Here is a 17,098-nt window from a genome sequence, read left to right as displayed (position 1 = left end):
CTCCCACTTAACTTAATGATTTAAAATACATCTCCTTTAACATTCCCTCCCTTCTATCTCTCAGATATGCTGTCAGAAAAATTTAGAGTCACAATAAAGAGTGGCACAAAGTTCTAATGGATCAATCAAATATTAGAGTGTTAAGTAATTGCCACCTAGGCTGAAGTGATGAATTCGGGAAAAGAAATGAGTATGTTTATGCCTTATTATGTGAAATCCTAATTTATTTCATTAAAAAAATTGATGCATAAAACTTTAAAGGATGCTTGCTCAAAAAATAGTTTTATGCAGCAAATTATTATAATCTTCCAATGGCAATTGCTGTTATTATCTTCACAGTAAACAAAAATATTAAATTATTTGTTTGTCCATATTATGCTGAAAAGTCTAACTTTTGATTAAAAGTTTAACTTATAGTTCTCCAAACCGATCACCAAGATGTCCCAAGAAATTATTTTTGAAGATGAGAATATGAGTTATTTTCTGAAGGCTAAAAATTATATTTGTAAGAAACGAATACTTATTTTAGCCAAAAGATAAGTTTCAACTGACTTTCACCTTCTTCTTGAAAATATTTCTCTTCATTTTCACTCCTAGCCATTTCCTGGTTTTCTGCTGTTGTATCTTAGACCTCAGCTATTTTGACTTGTCATCTCAATGTGTTCTCAGTCTCTCTTCAGTCAATTAATTCATATTTCTTTCACTCTAGTACCTCTTCCAAAAATCCATCTCTCTTTAAAAAAGTTTGTTCAATAAATCTTTATAAAATATCAGTTTGTGGTATTACCTCCAGGTCCAAGAACATGAAATAGCTTACAATTATATGGAGAAAGGTGAAGTTCTTCAGAGCTAAGTCTGGATTCAAAATCTCTTTATTGATCATCTAGCTATGTGCAAGTTCTTAACCAGACTCATTTCTTTGACTGGTAATAGTGCTTTTTCCTTACTCTGGAGAGTTAATTTGTCCATATTCAAATCCTGGCTCAACTGAATAATCTAGGGCAAGCATTTATCTTCTAGATGTTTCAACCTCCATATCTTTAAAATTGAAATAATAATAGCACTACTTAAATCACTAGATGTTGTTAGGATTAAAGGATGTTTACGTAGATAAAATGCTTTATAGGTTAATGCAAGTAAAATGCTTTAGAGGGATTATAACAAGCACTTACACATATTAGTTATTTTTATCACTTTATTCCTTTTAATACAATTTTATTGAGATATATTTATACACTGTATAATCCATCCAAAATATGCAATCAATGGCTCATATTATCATCACATATTTGTGCATGCATATCACAATTATAGAATGTTTTCATTACTCAAGAAAAGAAACAAAAATTATAAACAATATATCTCAGACCCCTTGTCCTTGTTTGCAAGCTGCTAGAATGTGATATTCCTGAAACAGAACAGCTTTTAAAAGCAGAGTTTATTAAGTTGCAAGTTTGCAGTTCTGAGGCTGTGAAAATGTCCATATTAAGGCAAGGCAAGGCTATGCAAATGTCCAATCTAAGGCATCCAAGGAAATATACCTTTGTTCAATTAAGATGATGATGTTCAGGGTTTCTCTCTCAACTTGGAAGGCACAATGGCAAAAGTGGTGATGTCTGCTAGTTTTCTCTCTAGGCTTCTTGTGTCATGAAGCACCCTCAGTGGCATTCTCCTTCTTCATCTCCGAAGTTCTGTGGCTGCATGGGCTCTAAAGCTTTTCCTAAAATGGTTTCTTCTTAAAGAGCTCCAGTTAGCAACCCCACTTTGGATGAGTGATGACACATCTCCATGGAAACTATCTAATCAGAAGTTACAACCCACAATTAGGTGGGTCACATCTCCATGACACAATGAAAAAGCTCTCACCCAGCAATATTGAATGAGGATCAAAGAACTTCACTTTTATGGGGCATACTAAAAGATTCAAACCAGCACATTTTACCCTTTGGATCCCAAAAAGAAATGTTCTTTCCAAATACAAAATACATTCATTCCATAACAATATCAGAAATCTTTAAACCATTTCAGTAACATACAAATAGAATACAAAGACAGAAACAGTTCAGAATCTCATTAAAGCCAACTACAGTCATGGTTTATCCTAAGGTAAAATTTTCCTCTGGCTCTGGATCTGTAAAACTATAACAAGTTTTTTGGTGCCAACATATTAAGGGGGAACAGTCATAGGATAAATATTCCCATTCCCATTAGGAGAAATTGGAAAGAACACAAGGTCACCAGAGTCAAGCAGTTTGAAAATTTGCAGGGCAAACTCCATTAGATTTCAAAGTCTGAGAGTCATTTATCTTTGGGGCTTTAGAAAGTGGAAGCCCACCCTTTCTTAGAGCCTACACAGTGGCTTGCCATTTCTGAATGAAATCTTGGGGAACACTGGGGAAACCACCTTTTACTCAGCTCCACCCTTTCCAAGCATTGGGACCACACCTGGGCTCTCTGACATTTCTGGGACACAATCTCAACCTCTACAAAACAATGGGGTAACAGCCAGGCTCTATCCAATCCCCAAGGAATATGCTCTACCCTTTCCAAGGCCTGAGGTGGCAGAACTCTTCCACTGCAATGAGGTGGAAGATATGCCCTCTGCCTTCAGGGCAAGCTCACCATCTCTGAGTGCTTACCTGAGTCTGCTCTCTTGGCCTGAGATTTCTTGACTTCAGGCCTTAGATTTGATAGTTCCACCTCTGAGGACATTTTACCTTCAGTTTGTCCCTTTGCTGAGTCTTTTAGTCCATATTGGCAGCAGTTCCATTTATACATATCCCACAACACTCTTGTTGTCTTTTTATGTAGTAGGCAAGAATCATGCCCATCAGACTAAAGGAGTTTCCACAAATCCTACCTGGATAACTCTATTTTCAGTCCTGTTTTTTTCTGAAATGGCTGACTGGTTCCAGTTTTGGTTAAATCCTCACATGCAGCACTATTTTGGGGGGTCTTACTTTCTGGAAAGTCAGAATTTTCCAGAATATAAATTTCTCATTTCTTTGTACCCAAGATTACAGTTCTCAGCTTATCTCTTTGCTGTCACATTTCACAATAAGCTGCAAGGAGAAACCAGGCTGCATTTTCCACATTTACTTTGGAAATTTCTTCTGCTAAATACCCAAGTTCATGGCTTTTAAGATTTGCCTTCCAGCCAAAACAACTAGTGAATTCTGCCAGATTATCTAGCATTTTAAAACAAGGGTCACCTTCCTTCCAGTTTGGAACAATACATTCATCATTTCAGTCTAAAGCCTTATCAGAAGTCTTTTTAGAGTCCATATTTCTATCAAGAGTCTCTTCAAGGAATTCTAAGCCTTAACTATCAAGTTTGTCACTCTACCAGAATCTTCCCATTATCCATTTAATAAACTATTCCAACATGTTTGGTATTTGAAATTGTCACCATACCTCACTCTCAGTACCAAAATCTGTTCTAAGTTTTCAGGCTGCCAGAATGCAGTATACCAGAAATGGAACAGTTTTTAAGATGGGAATTTATTAAGTTGCAAGCTTGAAGTTCTCAGGCTGTGAAAATATCCAAATTAAAGCAAGGCTATGAAAATGTCTAGTCAAAGTCATCCAGGGAAAGATAACTTGGTTCAAGAAGGCTGATGATGTTCAGGGTTTCTTTCTCAGCTGGAGAGGCACGTGGTGAACATGGTGACATTTGCTAGGTTTCGCTCTAGGCTTCTTGTGTCATAAATACCCCAGGGGCATTTTTCTTCTTCATCTCCAAGGGTCACTGGCTGCATGGGCTCTACAGCTTTTTCCAAAATGCTTCCATCTTAAGCAGCTCCAGTAAGCAACCCCATCTTGAATGAGTACAGATGCATCTCCATGGAAACCATCTAATCAAAAGTCACCACCCACAATTGGGTGGGTCACATCTCTATGACACAATCAAAATATTCCTACTTAGTAATATTGAATAAGGATTAAAGAACTTGGCTTTTCTAAGGAACACAACAGATTCCAACTGGCACACTCTTATCCTCCCCTATTAATTTTTTATAATTTTCCTCACACACCATTAAATCCATCCTAAGTGTACAAGCAATGACTCCTAGTATAATCACATAGTTATGCATTCACCACTACAGTTAATATGAAAACATTCTCTTTTATTATGAAGAAAAATATCCCATACACCTTATATTCCCCTATTATTTACATTTACCTTTGCCATAGTGCTTTTGCTACCACTAATGCAAGAAAATTTTAATATTACTATTAACTCTGGATATTAATTTACACTAACTGTATATTTTCCAATATACTACCTTATCAACACCTTATAATTGTGGCATGCATTTCTTCTAGTTTTCTAATATTTATATAGCAAACTACCACCATTGCCTACTCTAGGTTTTGCTAAATTATACAGTCCCAGTTTTTATCCTCTAGGTTTCCTTCTGATGACATTACTCTAGCCTTTCTAATACATTACTCTAGCCTTTCTCTTTCAATCATACTCATAAACAGCTTTGTTAATTACACTTACAGTATTGTGCTGTCATCACATAGTATTTTGCTATTCATTTCTGAGCCTTAACAATCAACCTTATTGAACACTCTTTATTCCTTAAGCATCAGTTGCCTAATCTCTGCCCTCATGTATCTCCTGATAACCTCTGCTCATTAAAATTAGTTCATATGAGTAAGACCACACTATATCTATCCTTCTGTTTCTGGCTTATTTTACCTAGCATAATGTCCTCTAGATTCATCCATATTATTTCATGCCTGACACTTTCAATCAGTAACATTTGGGTTGTTTTTATTGATACATGGAGCCAAACAGTAATCCATTGTATGTAGACATCACAACTTGCTCTTCCACTCATCAATCTCTGGATCCTTGGACCACCCCCATACATTGACAATCATGAATAATACCACCACACACATTGTTGCACAAATGTCTATTCATGTCTCTGCCTTCAGTTGTTCTGAGTACATACTTAGTAATATGGTTGCTAGATACAATGGCAATTCTATACTTGATTCCTGAGGAACCACCACACTGCCTTCCAGAGGGGCTGCACAGTTCTACTTCCCTGTGAGTAGTGAATAGGTGTGCCTCTTTCTCCACATATCCTCCAGCTCTTGTAGTTTCTATTTATTGTTTTAAACAGTTTTATCCACATACCATAAAATAATTCTAGGTGTACTATCAATGGCCCCTGGCATAATCATATAGTTATGCATTGACCACCACAAACTATATGAGAACATTTCCATATCCTGAGAAATTTTAACTAGACAGCCACTAAGACTCAGTAGATATAGTGTGAATTATGAAATCCATATTATAATGCAGTTTTTAGACCTTATAATACAATTAAAAAGTTCTACTAATTATAGCTAGCCTTTTACTGTGAATTTTTAATGGAACATAGTAATTAAGTGTATGATAAGACATGTATTAACAAAGAATGTTGTTCAAGACTCTTGATGCTCTTTGGCATAAGACACTTATCTTTACATCTTGTCAACTTCTCAGAAAACAGCTGCTGATACCACATTCCACAGAAGCCTCCACTTCACTCACCCATTTCTGCCAGAAAATATTATTTATCAATTTCCAGTATTGATTATAATAGGTAAAAAATTTGAGCTTCTGAGATTTTTTGATAACTTAATTGGCAGCAGTTAACATTTTTAAACATTTGAATTATTTGCAAACATCTTCCACAGAAATGGGGGGTCTTTTTTAGCACTCACTCCAGGTATCAACAAAAGCAACCCAAACATTACTGAAAGGAAAGTTCTTATTCTAATTAACAATAAAGTATTTCTCTTGTAATTACATAAAATTTATTTTAGAGAAAAAATGTGTAATGTCAGTATCCTACAAATTATTCCTTAAGTACACTTTCAAAATCACCATGTTTAGAATCCTTCAATTATTAGGTCCTCGTTGTCATAAGAATGCATGTAAAAATGCTTTGCTGTATTGGTGAAATTATTCACATAGGTGATTGGAAATAGCTCCTTCTGGGTAAGTAGCTTCTGTTGTTATTAGACTGGCTTAATGGTATATAAATTGGCTTTTTTGGTTCTGAAAGCAAGAATCGTTGATCTATGTACAAACAGTTGTGGAAGCACTTTCATTATTCAATTATGCACTTACAAAGTAATCTAATTTTTTATCAGTCTTTCTGATGTAGATTTTCTGGGACTCTAAATATATTTTGTTGAAATAAGTTTCTATTACAGTTAAGAGAACTGAAATATGATTGGCTTTCTGATGGTTTTATTTTCTATCCTATGAACATGTTATTACAGATGGGAAGAATTTAATGAATCATGGCATGTGATTACATCATAATATTTTAGAGGAAGAATCCCAGGATCTCTGTATTATGCTACTTTTACCTTTGATGTCTTTTCCCTTCTATCTCATCTTTCTAAATCTGGAATTCTTAGAATATCAGAAGTCATCAATGTAGAGTTTCTAAGAGTACATGCCCTCTTGTTTCAGTAAATACATGAGCTGTTTCTCTCTTCCTCCAACTGCTTTATATCCCTCAATATGCCTCACAATGGCCACCTTAATATTCTACTTACCCTCATGGCTAATAGCGTCGGCTTTTGGCTTTGAACACAGCTGAATTTGAGTTGCAGCTCTGAGTACATAAAATTATGCAACTACATTAAGCCTCAATTTTTTCATCCAAATTAGGGAGTTGGTAAAGACAGTGTACCTCCTAAAGACACAAGGTATCACAAGGCTTTAAAGTCAGGAGCTTGTATTCTAATCCTGTTTCTATAAATAAACAAAAATGATAGTACTTTACATCAAAAGTTTCTTAGTTTTATTGTGATGATTATGTAAGTTATATGTAAAGTGCTTAGACTATTGTCTTGCACATGAGAAGCATTACATAAATATTAGCCATTATTAGTGCAACCTTATTCATAGCACTGTTGATAAGGTGAGAGTAGTGAATAACAGTGTGACAATTGAAACTATTTTTTGTTGTTTAGCTACTTCTGTTATTCTCTATAAAGAGTCACTATATGGATGGATATATAGGTAAGTAGGTGGGTAGATAAGATGATCAGATAGATGATAGATATTTCCCTCATTTAATCCATTCAACAATGGATTTTTGTTGTCATTCTTATATTAGAGATAAGAGAATTTATGCTTAATATTCCAAGATCAAACAGCCCACTTGTGACCAAGATGCAATTCCTACCAATTTTTTTCAAGTCTAAAGCAAAGTACTTATCTTTTCTAAATATAAAGGAAACAGCAAAATTAGGTAAATTATCTCTTGTCCTGGTTTTACTGTATCTCATTCACACTTTCTCAGGCAAGAACAGAAGACAGAACATTGAAAATGTGATTAACTCTTCTAATACACAATAAATTTCCTTGTACCCATGTCTAGAGGGTTTTAATGATTTAAATAGAACAAGATATAGAGTTTTTAGGATTATTACTACCTTAGTATTCAATACATAAATAAGAGAGTGAACCCCAATTTTAAAAATTCTATTTCTGGATCTCTTTTGCAACACTAATATAATTCATTGGATGCTTTGTTTTGCATATTTCCAAGACATTTTTCAAAGTCAAGTTCAAAATCTTTGTACTTTTAAAGTCAAGTTCAAATTCCTTTTACTTCTAGAAATATTTTGAGACCTGAGAAACAGTGTTTGATATGATTTTCATAACTAAAACTCCAAATTATGCTAGCCTAAAATATACAGCAGTTATTGTTGTTTACTAATTATATTTTATCAGTGAGAGGTCATATAGAGTAAGTAAGTCATATAACTATAACATAAACTTATTTATTTGGTTACTTTATTCATTCATCAACTAATATTAATTGAGTGCTTACTAGAAGAAAGGCATTGTGATAGCTTGATAAAGATAATGGCACTTTAAATTACCATTGTTGTCAATGTCAGCAGCATTAATCAAAACTGACAAAATGTATAAATATAAACTCAACTGTCCATCAACTGATGAATGCGTAAATGAAATTCATATGTCCATACAATGGGATATTATTTGGCTATATAAAGAAATGAAGTACTGATGCATGTTACAACATGGATAAAGCTTGGAAACACGGAAAGTGAAAGAAGTCTGACACAAAAGTCCACATATTATGATTCCATTTATTTTAAATATTCAGAAAATAGAGATAAAAATAGCCAGAAAGCAGATTAGTGGATGGTAAGGACTGGGGATGGGGGAAATCAGGTTGGAAATTGACTGCTAGGGTGTATGGGGCTTCTTTTGGGAGTGATGAAAGTGTTCATATATAATGATAATGGCTGCCCAAACTTGTGAATATTCTAAAATACTAAAAGATACATATTTTAAAGTCTGAATCTTATAATATATTTTTTACCTCAAAAAAGTTTTTAAATTACCATTAAAGTGCAGTGGCATTTCTAAATAAAGAGGTGAATGAAAATGTTTCATAAATGGGAGAAAGAAAATGAACAGTAGGAAGGAGTTGGAGGTATAAGTATAAGCAGCTGTTCTCTTTGAGTTTCACTGGAGAAGAAAGGCATATATGTAGGTCTGACCGGAGAAGGAAGGTATTTATGTAGGGTTGCTGTAAAGCATAACATTAAAATCAATTTCAAGTTAAAAAGAAATGAAGTTCCGATTTATGTGATGTCATATTGAGTGAAATAAGCCAGACACAAAAAGACAGATATTGTATGATGCCATTGATATGAAATAATTGGAATAAGTAAGCCCACAGAATCTTAATCAAGAATGTATGTTTCTGGTGGCTAGATAGGGGCTAGGGATTGGGGAGTTAATTCTTAAATCGCACAGAATTTCTATATGAGTTCATTGTAAAGTTTCAGTAATTGATGGTGGCAATGATACCAAAATATAATGAATAGAATTAACAGCACTGAATTATATATGTGAATGTGGTTAAAAGGAAAATTTTATATTTTAGATGTTAGAATAAAAATGAAATGTAAAAGCATAGGAGCAAAACAGAGGATTTTACTGCAATTATGGACTATAGTTAATAGTACAATTATAGAAATGTTCTTAAATAAATTATAACAAATGTACACAAATTAGAACACATGTCCCACACTAATACAAGGTTTTAATGATGAGATGGTACATAGGAGCTCTGTGTTTTATGTATTTTATGCATGTTATTTCTGCAAACCTACAATTCTCTAACAAAAAAATATATTAATCGAAAATAATTTGCATGTACCTTTCCTGGTAATGACCTATTTGGTGACAAGAGTGAAGAATTAAAAGCTCAGTGTTTTGAAATTATTGCAGTATTCATGGGAAAAGAACAGAGCCAAATCTAATTAATCTCATGTTTTCATTACACAGAAGTGTGAGGGCAGGAGCCTGAGAGATTTTTAAGTCCCAAGTGTAATGAGCAAAATAAAATGTCGTCTCCTTCCAGAGACAAGGACAGAAACACTTGTACAACTCAGATAGGTTGATGAGTTACCAATTTAAATAAAATAATGGAAACATATTTTTGGAAAAATATATTTTGTAAAAATATATAAGAGATTTGGAAATGAGTCATTTTATTCTTCCTTTCTTGGGTATAAAATAATAAAATCTGCAAACTACAGGCCCCCAAAATATTTTCTACTTAAAGGTGAAACAATTTCATTGATCACATTACTATCCATACACACACATAGCATTTTTAATTTGTTTTTTTAATTTATCATCACAATCAACTTTGTTTTTCTTTTTCATGAAAAGTAACATGTACATAAAAGCAGTAAATTTCATTCACATAACAACAATTAGCTGTATAACAAATTCCAGAGTTTGGAATGGTACACAATTTCACATTTTTAGCTTTTTACTATGAGCATCTCCAAGACACTGGAGATTAAAAGGAATATCAATGTAATGATTCAGCAATCACTCATTTGCTAAACACTACCTTCCCTGCATAAATCCACCATCACTTTTGATCTTTCTCCTACTCTTTAGGGATATTTGGGCTATGCCCATTATGATTTTTTCATGTTGGAAGAGGCTGTCAGTAATATGTGATAAGAGGATGGAACTAGTTGATATTCTGGAGAGTTGGTCCTCTTCATTTTAGAATTTAGCTAGTCTAAGGATGAATTGGGAGGTTGTAGGTTTCCAGAAAGTTGTTCTAGTTCATGGTACCTTTGTAGAATCTTATATGTCACCCTGGGTGTTCTTTAAGAATGGTTTGGCTTGGGTTGGAAAGCTATGATAGGTAGCGATGTCTAACTTAAGCTTACATAAGAATGACCACCAGAATAGCCTCTTGATTCTCTTTGGACTCTCAGTCACTGATACAATATTTGTTACACTTCTTTTCCTCCTTTTGGTCAGGATGGTATTGTTGATCCCATGGTGTCAGGGCCATGCTCATCCTTGGGAGTCATCTTCCATGCCACCAAGGAGACTTTCACCCCTAGATATCATGTCCCACATAATGGGGTAGACAATGATTTGTGGGTTGTGCTTAGAGAGAGACACTACATCTGAGCACAAAAGAAGTTCTCTATTAGTAACTCTTAGGTATATTTATAGGTAGGCTAGGCTCATCTACTACAAACATAAGTTTTACAAGAGCAAGCCACATGGCTTATTGACTTGGGTGTCCCTAATGTTTGACACAGTATCTGAAGCTTCCCCAGTGGTAAAGTTTAATAGTTCCATATTTTTCTTCCATCCCTCAAGGGATTTTGCCAATACTTTTTGAAGATCTGCTTAATATACTCTGGGATATATCCAGGCATTATATTAAGCTATAGAGGATTAAAAGCTTTCATTCTTATTTTGGGCTCCCTGTGTTTGGATTTTTTAATTGATTTATTCAGACAGATTGAGTTAGATCAAGTGCTATAGAAACTATAGGTTCTGGACAAAATAAATTTTCCCTCCTTTGGTCTTAAATAATAGATGAAGTTCTAAAATACAGTGTCTACCTTACCCCTGCATTCTGAAATACCTTAATCTCAACCTGATCTACTTCATTCTTTTCTCTAAACATCAGGTTAAACATATGCAAAACAGCTTTTCAAAATCCAGAAATAACAATTAGGACTCTGAACTAAAAAATAATTATCACTCTGGACTAAATAAGGGCTTACAATCAAAGCCCTAGTTAACTTATATGTATTTTCTAGATGAGACCATACAATATTTTTTCTCTTTTGTTTCTGGCTTATTTTGCTTCACCAAATGCCCCACAGGTTCATTCACAATGTTGCATCCCTCACAACTTCAATCCTTTTGTAGTTTCAAATCCAAGCACAGTATTTGATCATATGTATACACTCTTGTTCACCCATATATTTCTCAGTCAGTGCATTTTTCAATCACCTCCTTCTATTGGTGATTGAATGTCCAAAGTCAATATCATACATATACGCTATCATTTGCCAATATACTTATCAGTCAATACATCTTTCAGCCATTGCCATCTGTTGGGCCTCATGTATAACACCCAAAGTCTGCTGTCCATTGACATTCTCAATTTTACACAAATGCGTTGTTCTCAACAGAAAAGACAACCAAGAACACACCCTGACCAAACAGAAGATCCAAATCTCCCCTTAACTCTTGTCCCTCCCTGCACCATCTACCCCTGGTATTAATGTGGTATTGATGATGTTTTTCTGTTGAACATAACCTATAGCATGTAACAGCAGTTTTCCCCATACCCTCAAATTATACACTTTCTACAAGATTCATACTTTTGCGGTAGTTCATGCAAGATCTTATCTATAGTGGCAGTGTTAATCAATGGGACACATGAGTCTATACAACCCCTCTCAATTATGTCCACCTTCAATATGCAATACTATTTATAGACCCACTAGTGAACCACCTTCACTTCTATCACATCTATTCTTCTCTTACAATTAAGTTCAACCTCATTAGCAAACCATTCACCCATCTCTAGCTTCTCTAGGTCCCCTATAATCTGTAACATAAGCCTCTGATTTTACCTTTACCACAGGCATAACATTTAAATCATACAGTATCTATGTTTTTGTGTCTGTCTTACTTCATCCAGCATTATATTTTCAAGGTCCTTCCATCTTGTTATGTGCTTCAGGGCATCATTTCGTCTTACTGCTGCCTAAATATTCCATTGTATTTATATACCACATTTTGTTAATCACTCATCTGCTATGAACATAGGTATGCAAATGTTTGTGTCAACACTTTCAGCTCTTCTTTGTATATAATGAGTAGTGGTATTGCTGAGTCAAAGGGTAACTTGATATTTATTTTTCTGAGGAACTGCCAGACTGACCTTCCATAGCAGCTGTACCATTATACCTTCCCACCAGCAGTGTGTGTGTCCCAGTTTCTCCACATCCTCTTCAACACTTGTAGTTTCCTATTTGCTTAATAACAGCCATTCTAATAATATGTGTGAGGTTGCATGTCATTGTAGTCTTGATTTGCATTATTTTATTTAATTTAGATTCATAAGAAAACTTTACGGCTTTTATCATTGTACAAGTGTATATCTGACTTTTAGATTTTGTTTTCAGTTTTATCTCAAAAGTAATTGAGGTGCATATTACAAATATCACCTTGTGAAAATTCAATTCCATATGGATCACATGCCATATTTACTTAGGTCTAAAAGCTAAAACAAAATCATCATACGCATTCTAAATCTCATATCAACAGAGAGATTGTACACACATACACAATCACAGCACACACATTAACGTAAATACACACTTACAAAAGAAATGGAACCTTACATATTTCAGAAACACTTATCTCATTTCCTGTATCTTTTTAAAATGGAAATGTCAATGTAAAATCCAAAAGAATGCAAATGCATATGTAGAATTTCACTGTTTCTATGTTTTTTTCAGCACTTCTCTTTCACTGGTTAGGAAATTTGTCCTTTTGCACTAGACTACTTTTTTTTTTACATGGGCAGGCATCCCTGCCTGCTGAGCCACCATGACCCACCCTGCACTAGACCACTTTTACAAATAGGTGATGAATATTGTGGCAAAGCAGTAATACCTTCATATAGAAAAGTTCAATATAATATACTTCATATCTCACTAAGTAGTAAAGACAACATAGACACCAAACAGTTACATTGTATATTTTTATTATTGTCTGAATGATAAATAATAATAATAATAAAACAATCACTTTTTCTAGAACTCTCATGTAGGTATTTTAATGCAATTGTGATTTTTTAGGCACAGAATAAATGTGATCATGGTTTTTTGACAATGTGAATACTTTCAAGCATGTCAGATCATTGATCTCACATCTTTGAGCTTTGTCTCTCTAACATGGGTGTCTTTACCAAAATATTTTGATAATGGAATGAGATTACAATTAATCCAATTAAACTCACTAATGTAAAAAAGTGAAGGCCAAGAGAAATTGAGAATATGAGGAGTTGCATAGCACATGAAAGACATCCACATATAGGTCAAAGGTTCTCAATTCTGATCACAGATAACTCATAAGTGTGAAATAGCTAAGAATGCTTCTTTGGAGACTAACCCTTGTCTGGATAACAGTCTGAAGACAAAGAAGAAAATTCACAGGAACAAGTAATTTCTTGATTTAAAGGTAATAGTTTGTGGATGTCCAGAGAGTTAAACTTGCATATACCATTTTCTTGATTATCTTTGCCACAATTTGGTTAGCAACAAAAAAGAATGGACAAGTAAAATTGCTCCTCCTTGACTGAATTTCTTTTCTTGGGAATAGCTACTAACTCTGAGATCAAAGGGACCCTATTCACCATCCTCATGGTTGTTTATCTCATTGATATTCTGGCAAACCATGGACTGATCATTTTAATTAGAATGGATTCTCAGCTTCATACGCCAATGTACCTTTTCTCAGCCACCTCACCTTCTGTGACCTCTGTTATTTCACAGCAATTGGGCCCAAGATGCTACATGTCCAGCAGGATGTGCTCCATGCTCATGGCTGGGGTTTACCTGATGGGAAGGATGGATGGTCTGACACATACAAATTTAGCATTCCACTTATGTTTCTGTGGGTCAAATGAGATTAATCATTTCTTCTGTGATTTACTTCCCCTTTACCTCCTTTCATGGTCTGATACACAGGTCAGTGAACTGGTATTATTCACCATGTTTGGCTTCATTAAACTGAGTACCAATTCAGGTGTTCTAGCATCCTATTGTTATATCATCCTATCAGTTTTCAAGATCCAATCTGTTGAGGGAAGATTCAAAGCTTTCTCTACCTGCACTTCCCACTTGACTGTTGTTGCAATTTTCCATGGAACAGTGGTCTTCATGTATTTCCAGCCCAGTTCTTCCTACTCCTTAAATCAAGACAAAATAACTTCTTTGTTTCACATCCTTGTGATTCCCATGTTAAATCCCTTCATTTATAACTTGCAGAATAAAAATGTGAAAGAGGTTTTGGAAAGGCTGAAAAATAAAAGGTGATATTAAATATGCTATTAAACATGTATGTATGTGAACAGATGTGTGCATTTGCGCTTGTTGTTTTCATAAAATCATGTGAAAATATGTAAGAAATGAGTTGCTTCATATACTAATTTTTGAAAGAGTGTACTAAATTGCAATAATCAAAATTTTGCATTTCATTAAATGGTCATGTTTCATTATAAGTCCTGAATTTATATATATAAGTATCTCATTGAATAAAACTTGCCTGACACTTCTTGTTTTGTCAAATTTTATTTGTTCAAACTTTCATTTGGGTGCTATCTCAATTATTTTAAAATGTAATGCATGTTTATTAAATCTCTTTTCTACATTTAGGTGCTTAGTATTATGATGAATCCAGCTGTCCTTATACTAATGAATAATCTCATGGAAAAGCAAGCAGCAATTAATTTAGCTTTCAAAAATTCAGAAATTGCAAATCATCACAAAATAAAAACACCAGCGAAAATCCAAAACATAATGCTGACTTTGGTATGCAGAGAAAGATTTCCCTCAATGGAGTAATTTTGTTACAGGTCTAAAAGATAAGCAAAGATGTACATTAAGGAAATGACAGGATTATGTGCAGAAGAAATAGCAGTTAGAGAGGACTTGAGGAGGACAACAAGTTGCCTGAAAGAAGTCCAACATGCTTAGAATGTTTCCTTAGAAAGAATAAAAGCAAGAGCTGGAGGAAAGTAATCCTTGAATAGTAATTCTTAACTCTTCCATCACTTCTGGCAAAAAGCTTTCTTTCTCTTCCTCTTTCTCAATCCATGTTAAATGCTACATTTTGTATTCATAAGCAATGATCTCCTCAAGACATTTTTACAATGTTATTTTTTTATTAAATCATTTTCTCCAATATGTGAATATTTGGGGCTTAATAATTAAGTTTTTCATTCCCAATATACAAATAATCTGCTTCATGTTTTTGATACAAAGTGGGAAATCAGATAAGTACTAAAATCAAAATGTTAATGTTAAGTGCTGATTAAATGTTAGTCAAAACTAAATATATATTGTAGCTTGTAAGTACATGTATTTCATGATTACTAGAAGTAATAAATGTATAAACAAATACATGCATACAATTTAGGAAAAAGGAACATTCATTGATGCACTTTCTTGATACTCATCTACTTTTTCTGCTTCAGTTCTAGCAACACTCAAGGACACTCCTACTTAGATAGCTATAATTGTACAAGCTAAAGTCATTGAATGTCTTAAACTTGATAGCTAACATTATAAAATGACCTGTGTGAAAACAGTCTAGTATAGGAGTAAAGCCCAAGGACTTCCTGTGTTTTACAAATCAGCATTTCTTTGTGAAACACTTGGACATGTTAGGAGAAAGCACAGAAGTAGAAAAGGCCTATGGAAATTATTGGTTCAGAAAAAGCTTTAAAGGGTTCTTCCTCCACCATATTTTCTCAGTTAACTGATGCTCTGTTGAAATTGTTATTATGAGCAGCCTCATGGCAGAAAACTGTGTTTGAAATTGAGAAATTGAAGTTCAAACAGTGGAAGATGTGAGAAGATTGACAATATTTTGGAATATTTAAACATGACATCTAATTAATTCATTTTGCTTCCTATGACATTATATATTACCACTTCTAAAGGTCAATTTGATCTGCAGACTGGCTCCTTTATACACCTCGTGTGTATAAAATAGGGGGAGAGATATTTTAAGCCCTATAAATGTTTGACCATAAATGGAATTGATTACTTTGAATGTGTTTTCTCTAAAGGATTTGAGTATGTGTATAAAACATCAAATAGAAAGACACCTAGTATTGATTACCCTGCTTGACTTCATTAGTGACAATTGAGAAGTACTAATGTTCAATGACCCTGTAAGTAGGAGATATACATTAAAGCCAGAAGCAGCAACTTTATCTCCCTTAAGTGATTTCTTCTCAGTTCTCCATTAGTGCACCATTCTTTTTTCTACATGGGCAGGGAACAAGAACTGAACCTGGGTCTCAAGCATGGCAGATGAGAACTCTGCCTGCTGAGCCACTATGGCCCAATACACCATTTTTTCTCTAATACACCGTTCTTATGTGTAGGGATTTCAGTGACAAGATTCAAGGAATACATGTAGGAATATGTCTATAAAATATGCATGTACAAAAAATTCATGATAGAGTTATTTACAATAATATAAATCTGAAAACAACTCAAGTTTTTATCAACAAATTAGATCAGAGTTGGGATTTTTTGCATGTTGTTAATACTATTTTAGAATTTGCAGGCAATAACTTTTCTGTCACAAGCATTCATGTTTCTTCCTGCATTGCAACAACCAAAAGCAATATTAAATGAATTGGGAACAAATGTGTTCTCATAAATTTTTATGGGTGATATTTACAAATCACTGTTCTATATAAAACATAATGATTGATGTGGCTTATTGGACTACTATACAGCAGTGAGAATGAAAAATGATGACAACAAACAGTGACATAGAGAAATTCCACAAACATAAGCTTTAATGAAAGAAGCTAGATATAATTGTATATAAAACAATGATTTCACCACAAGGTTAAAAATATACAAACAAATGACTTAAATTGGATGTCAACTTGTGATGGGTGTGCAGATGATTTCTGAGATGCTTAGTGATGTCCTATCT

At 34.1% G+C, this 17,098-nt stretch overlaps 1 protein-coding gene and 1 pseudogene across 1 annotated transcript in view; one reads left to right on the top strand and one right to left on the bottom strand.

The window, feature by feature from the left end:
* LOC143673124 (olfactory receptor 8K3-like) overlaps nucleotides 1-2,712 on the bottom strand; it is a 55,195-nt gene extending 52,483 nt beyond the window's left edge. The window contains 1 exon segment of the mRNA XM_077147469.1: nucleotides 2,640-2,712. Coding sequence (XP_077003584.1) covers nucleotides 2,640-2,712 — 73 coding nt within the window.
* Nucleotides 2,713-13,683: 10,971 nt separating this feature from the next.
* Nucleotides 13,684-14,454, top strand: LOC143673128 (olfactory receptor 5W2-like; annotated as a pseudogene).
* The last annotated feature ends 2,644 nt before the right edge of the window (nucleotides 14,455-17,098 follow it).

Source organism: Tamandua tetradactyla, unplaced genomic scaffold (assembly GCF_023851605.1).
Source record: "Tamandua tetradactyla isolate mTamTet1 unplaced genomic scaffold, mTamTet1.pri scaffold_133_ctg1, whole genome shotgun sequence".
NCBI lineage: Eukaryota > Metazoa > Chordata > Mammalia > Pilosa > Myrmecophagidae > Tamandua > Tamandua tetradactyla.
Note: the sequence above shows the minus strand (reverse complement) of the source record. Positions and strands in the feature narration are given on the sequence as shown.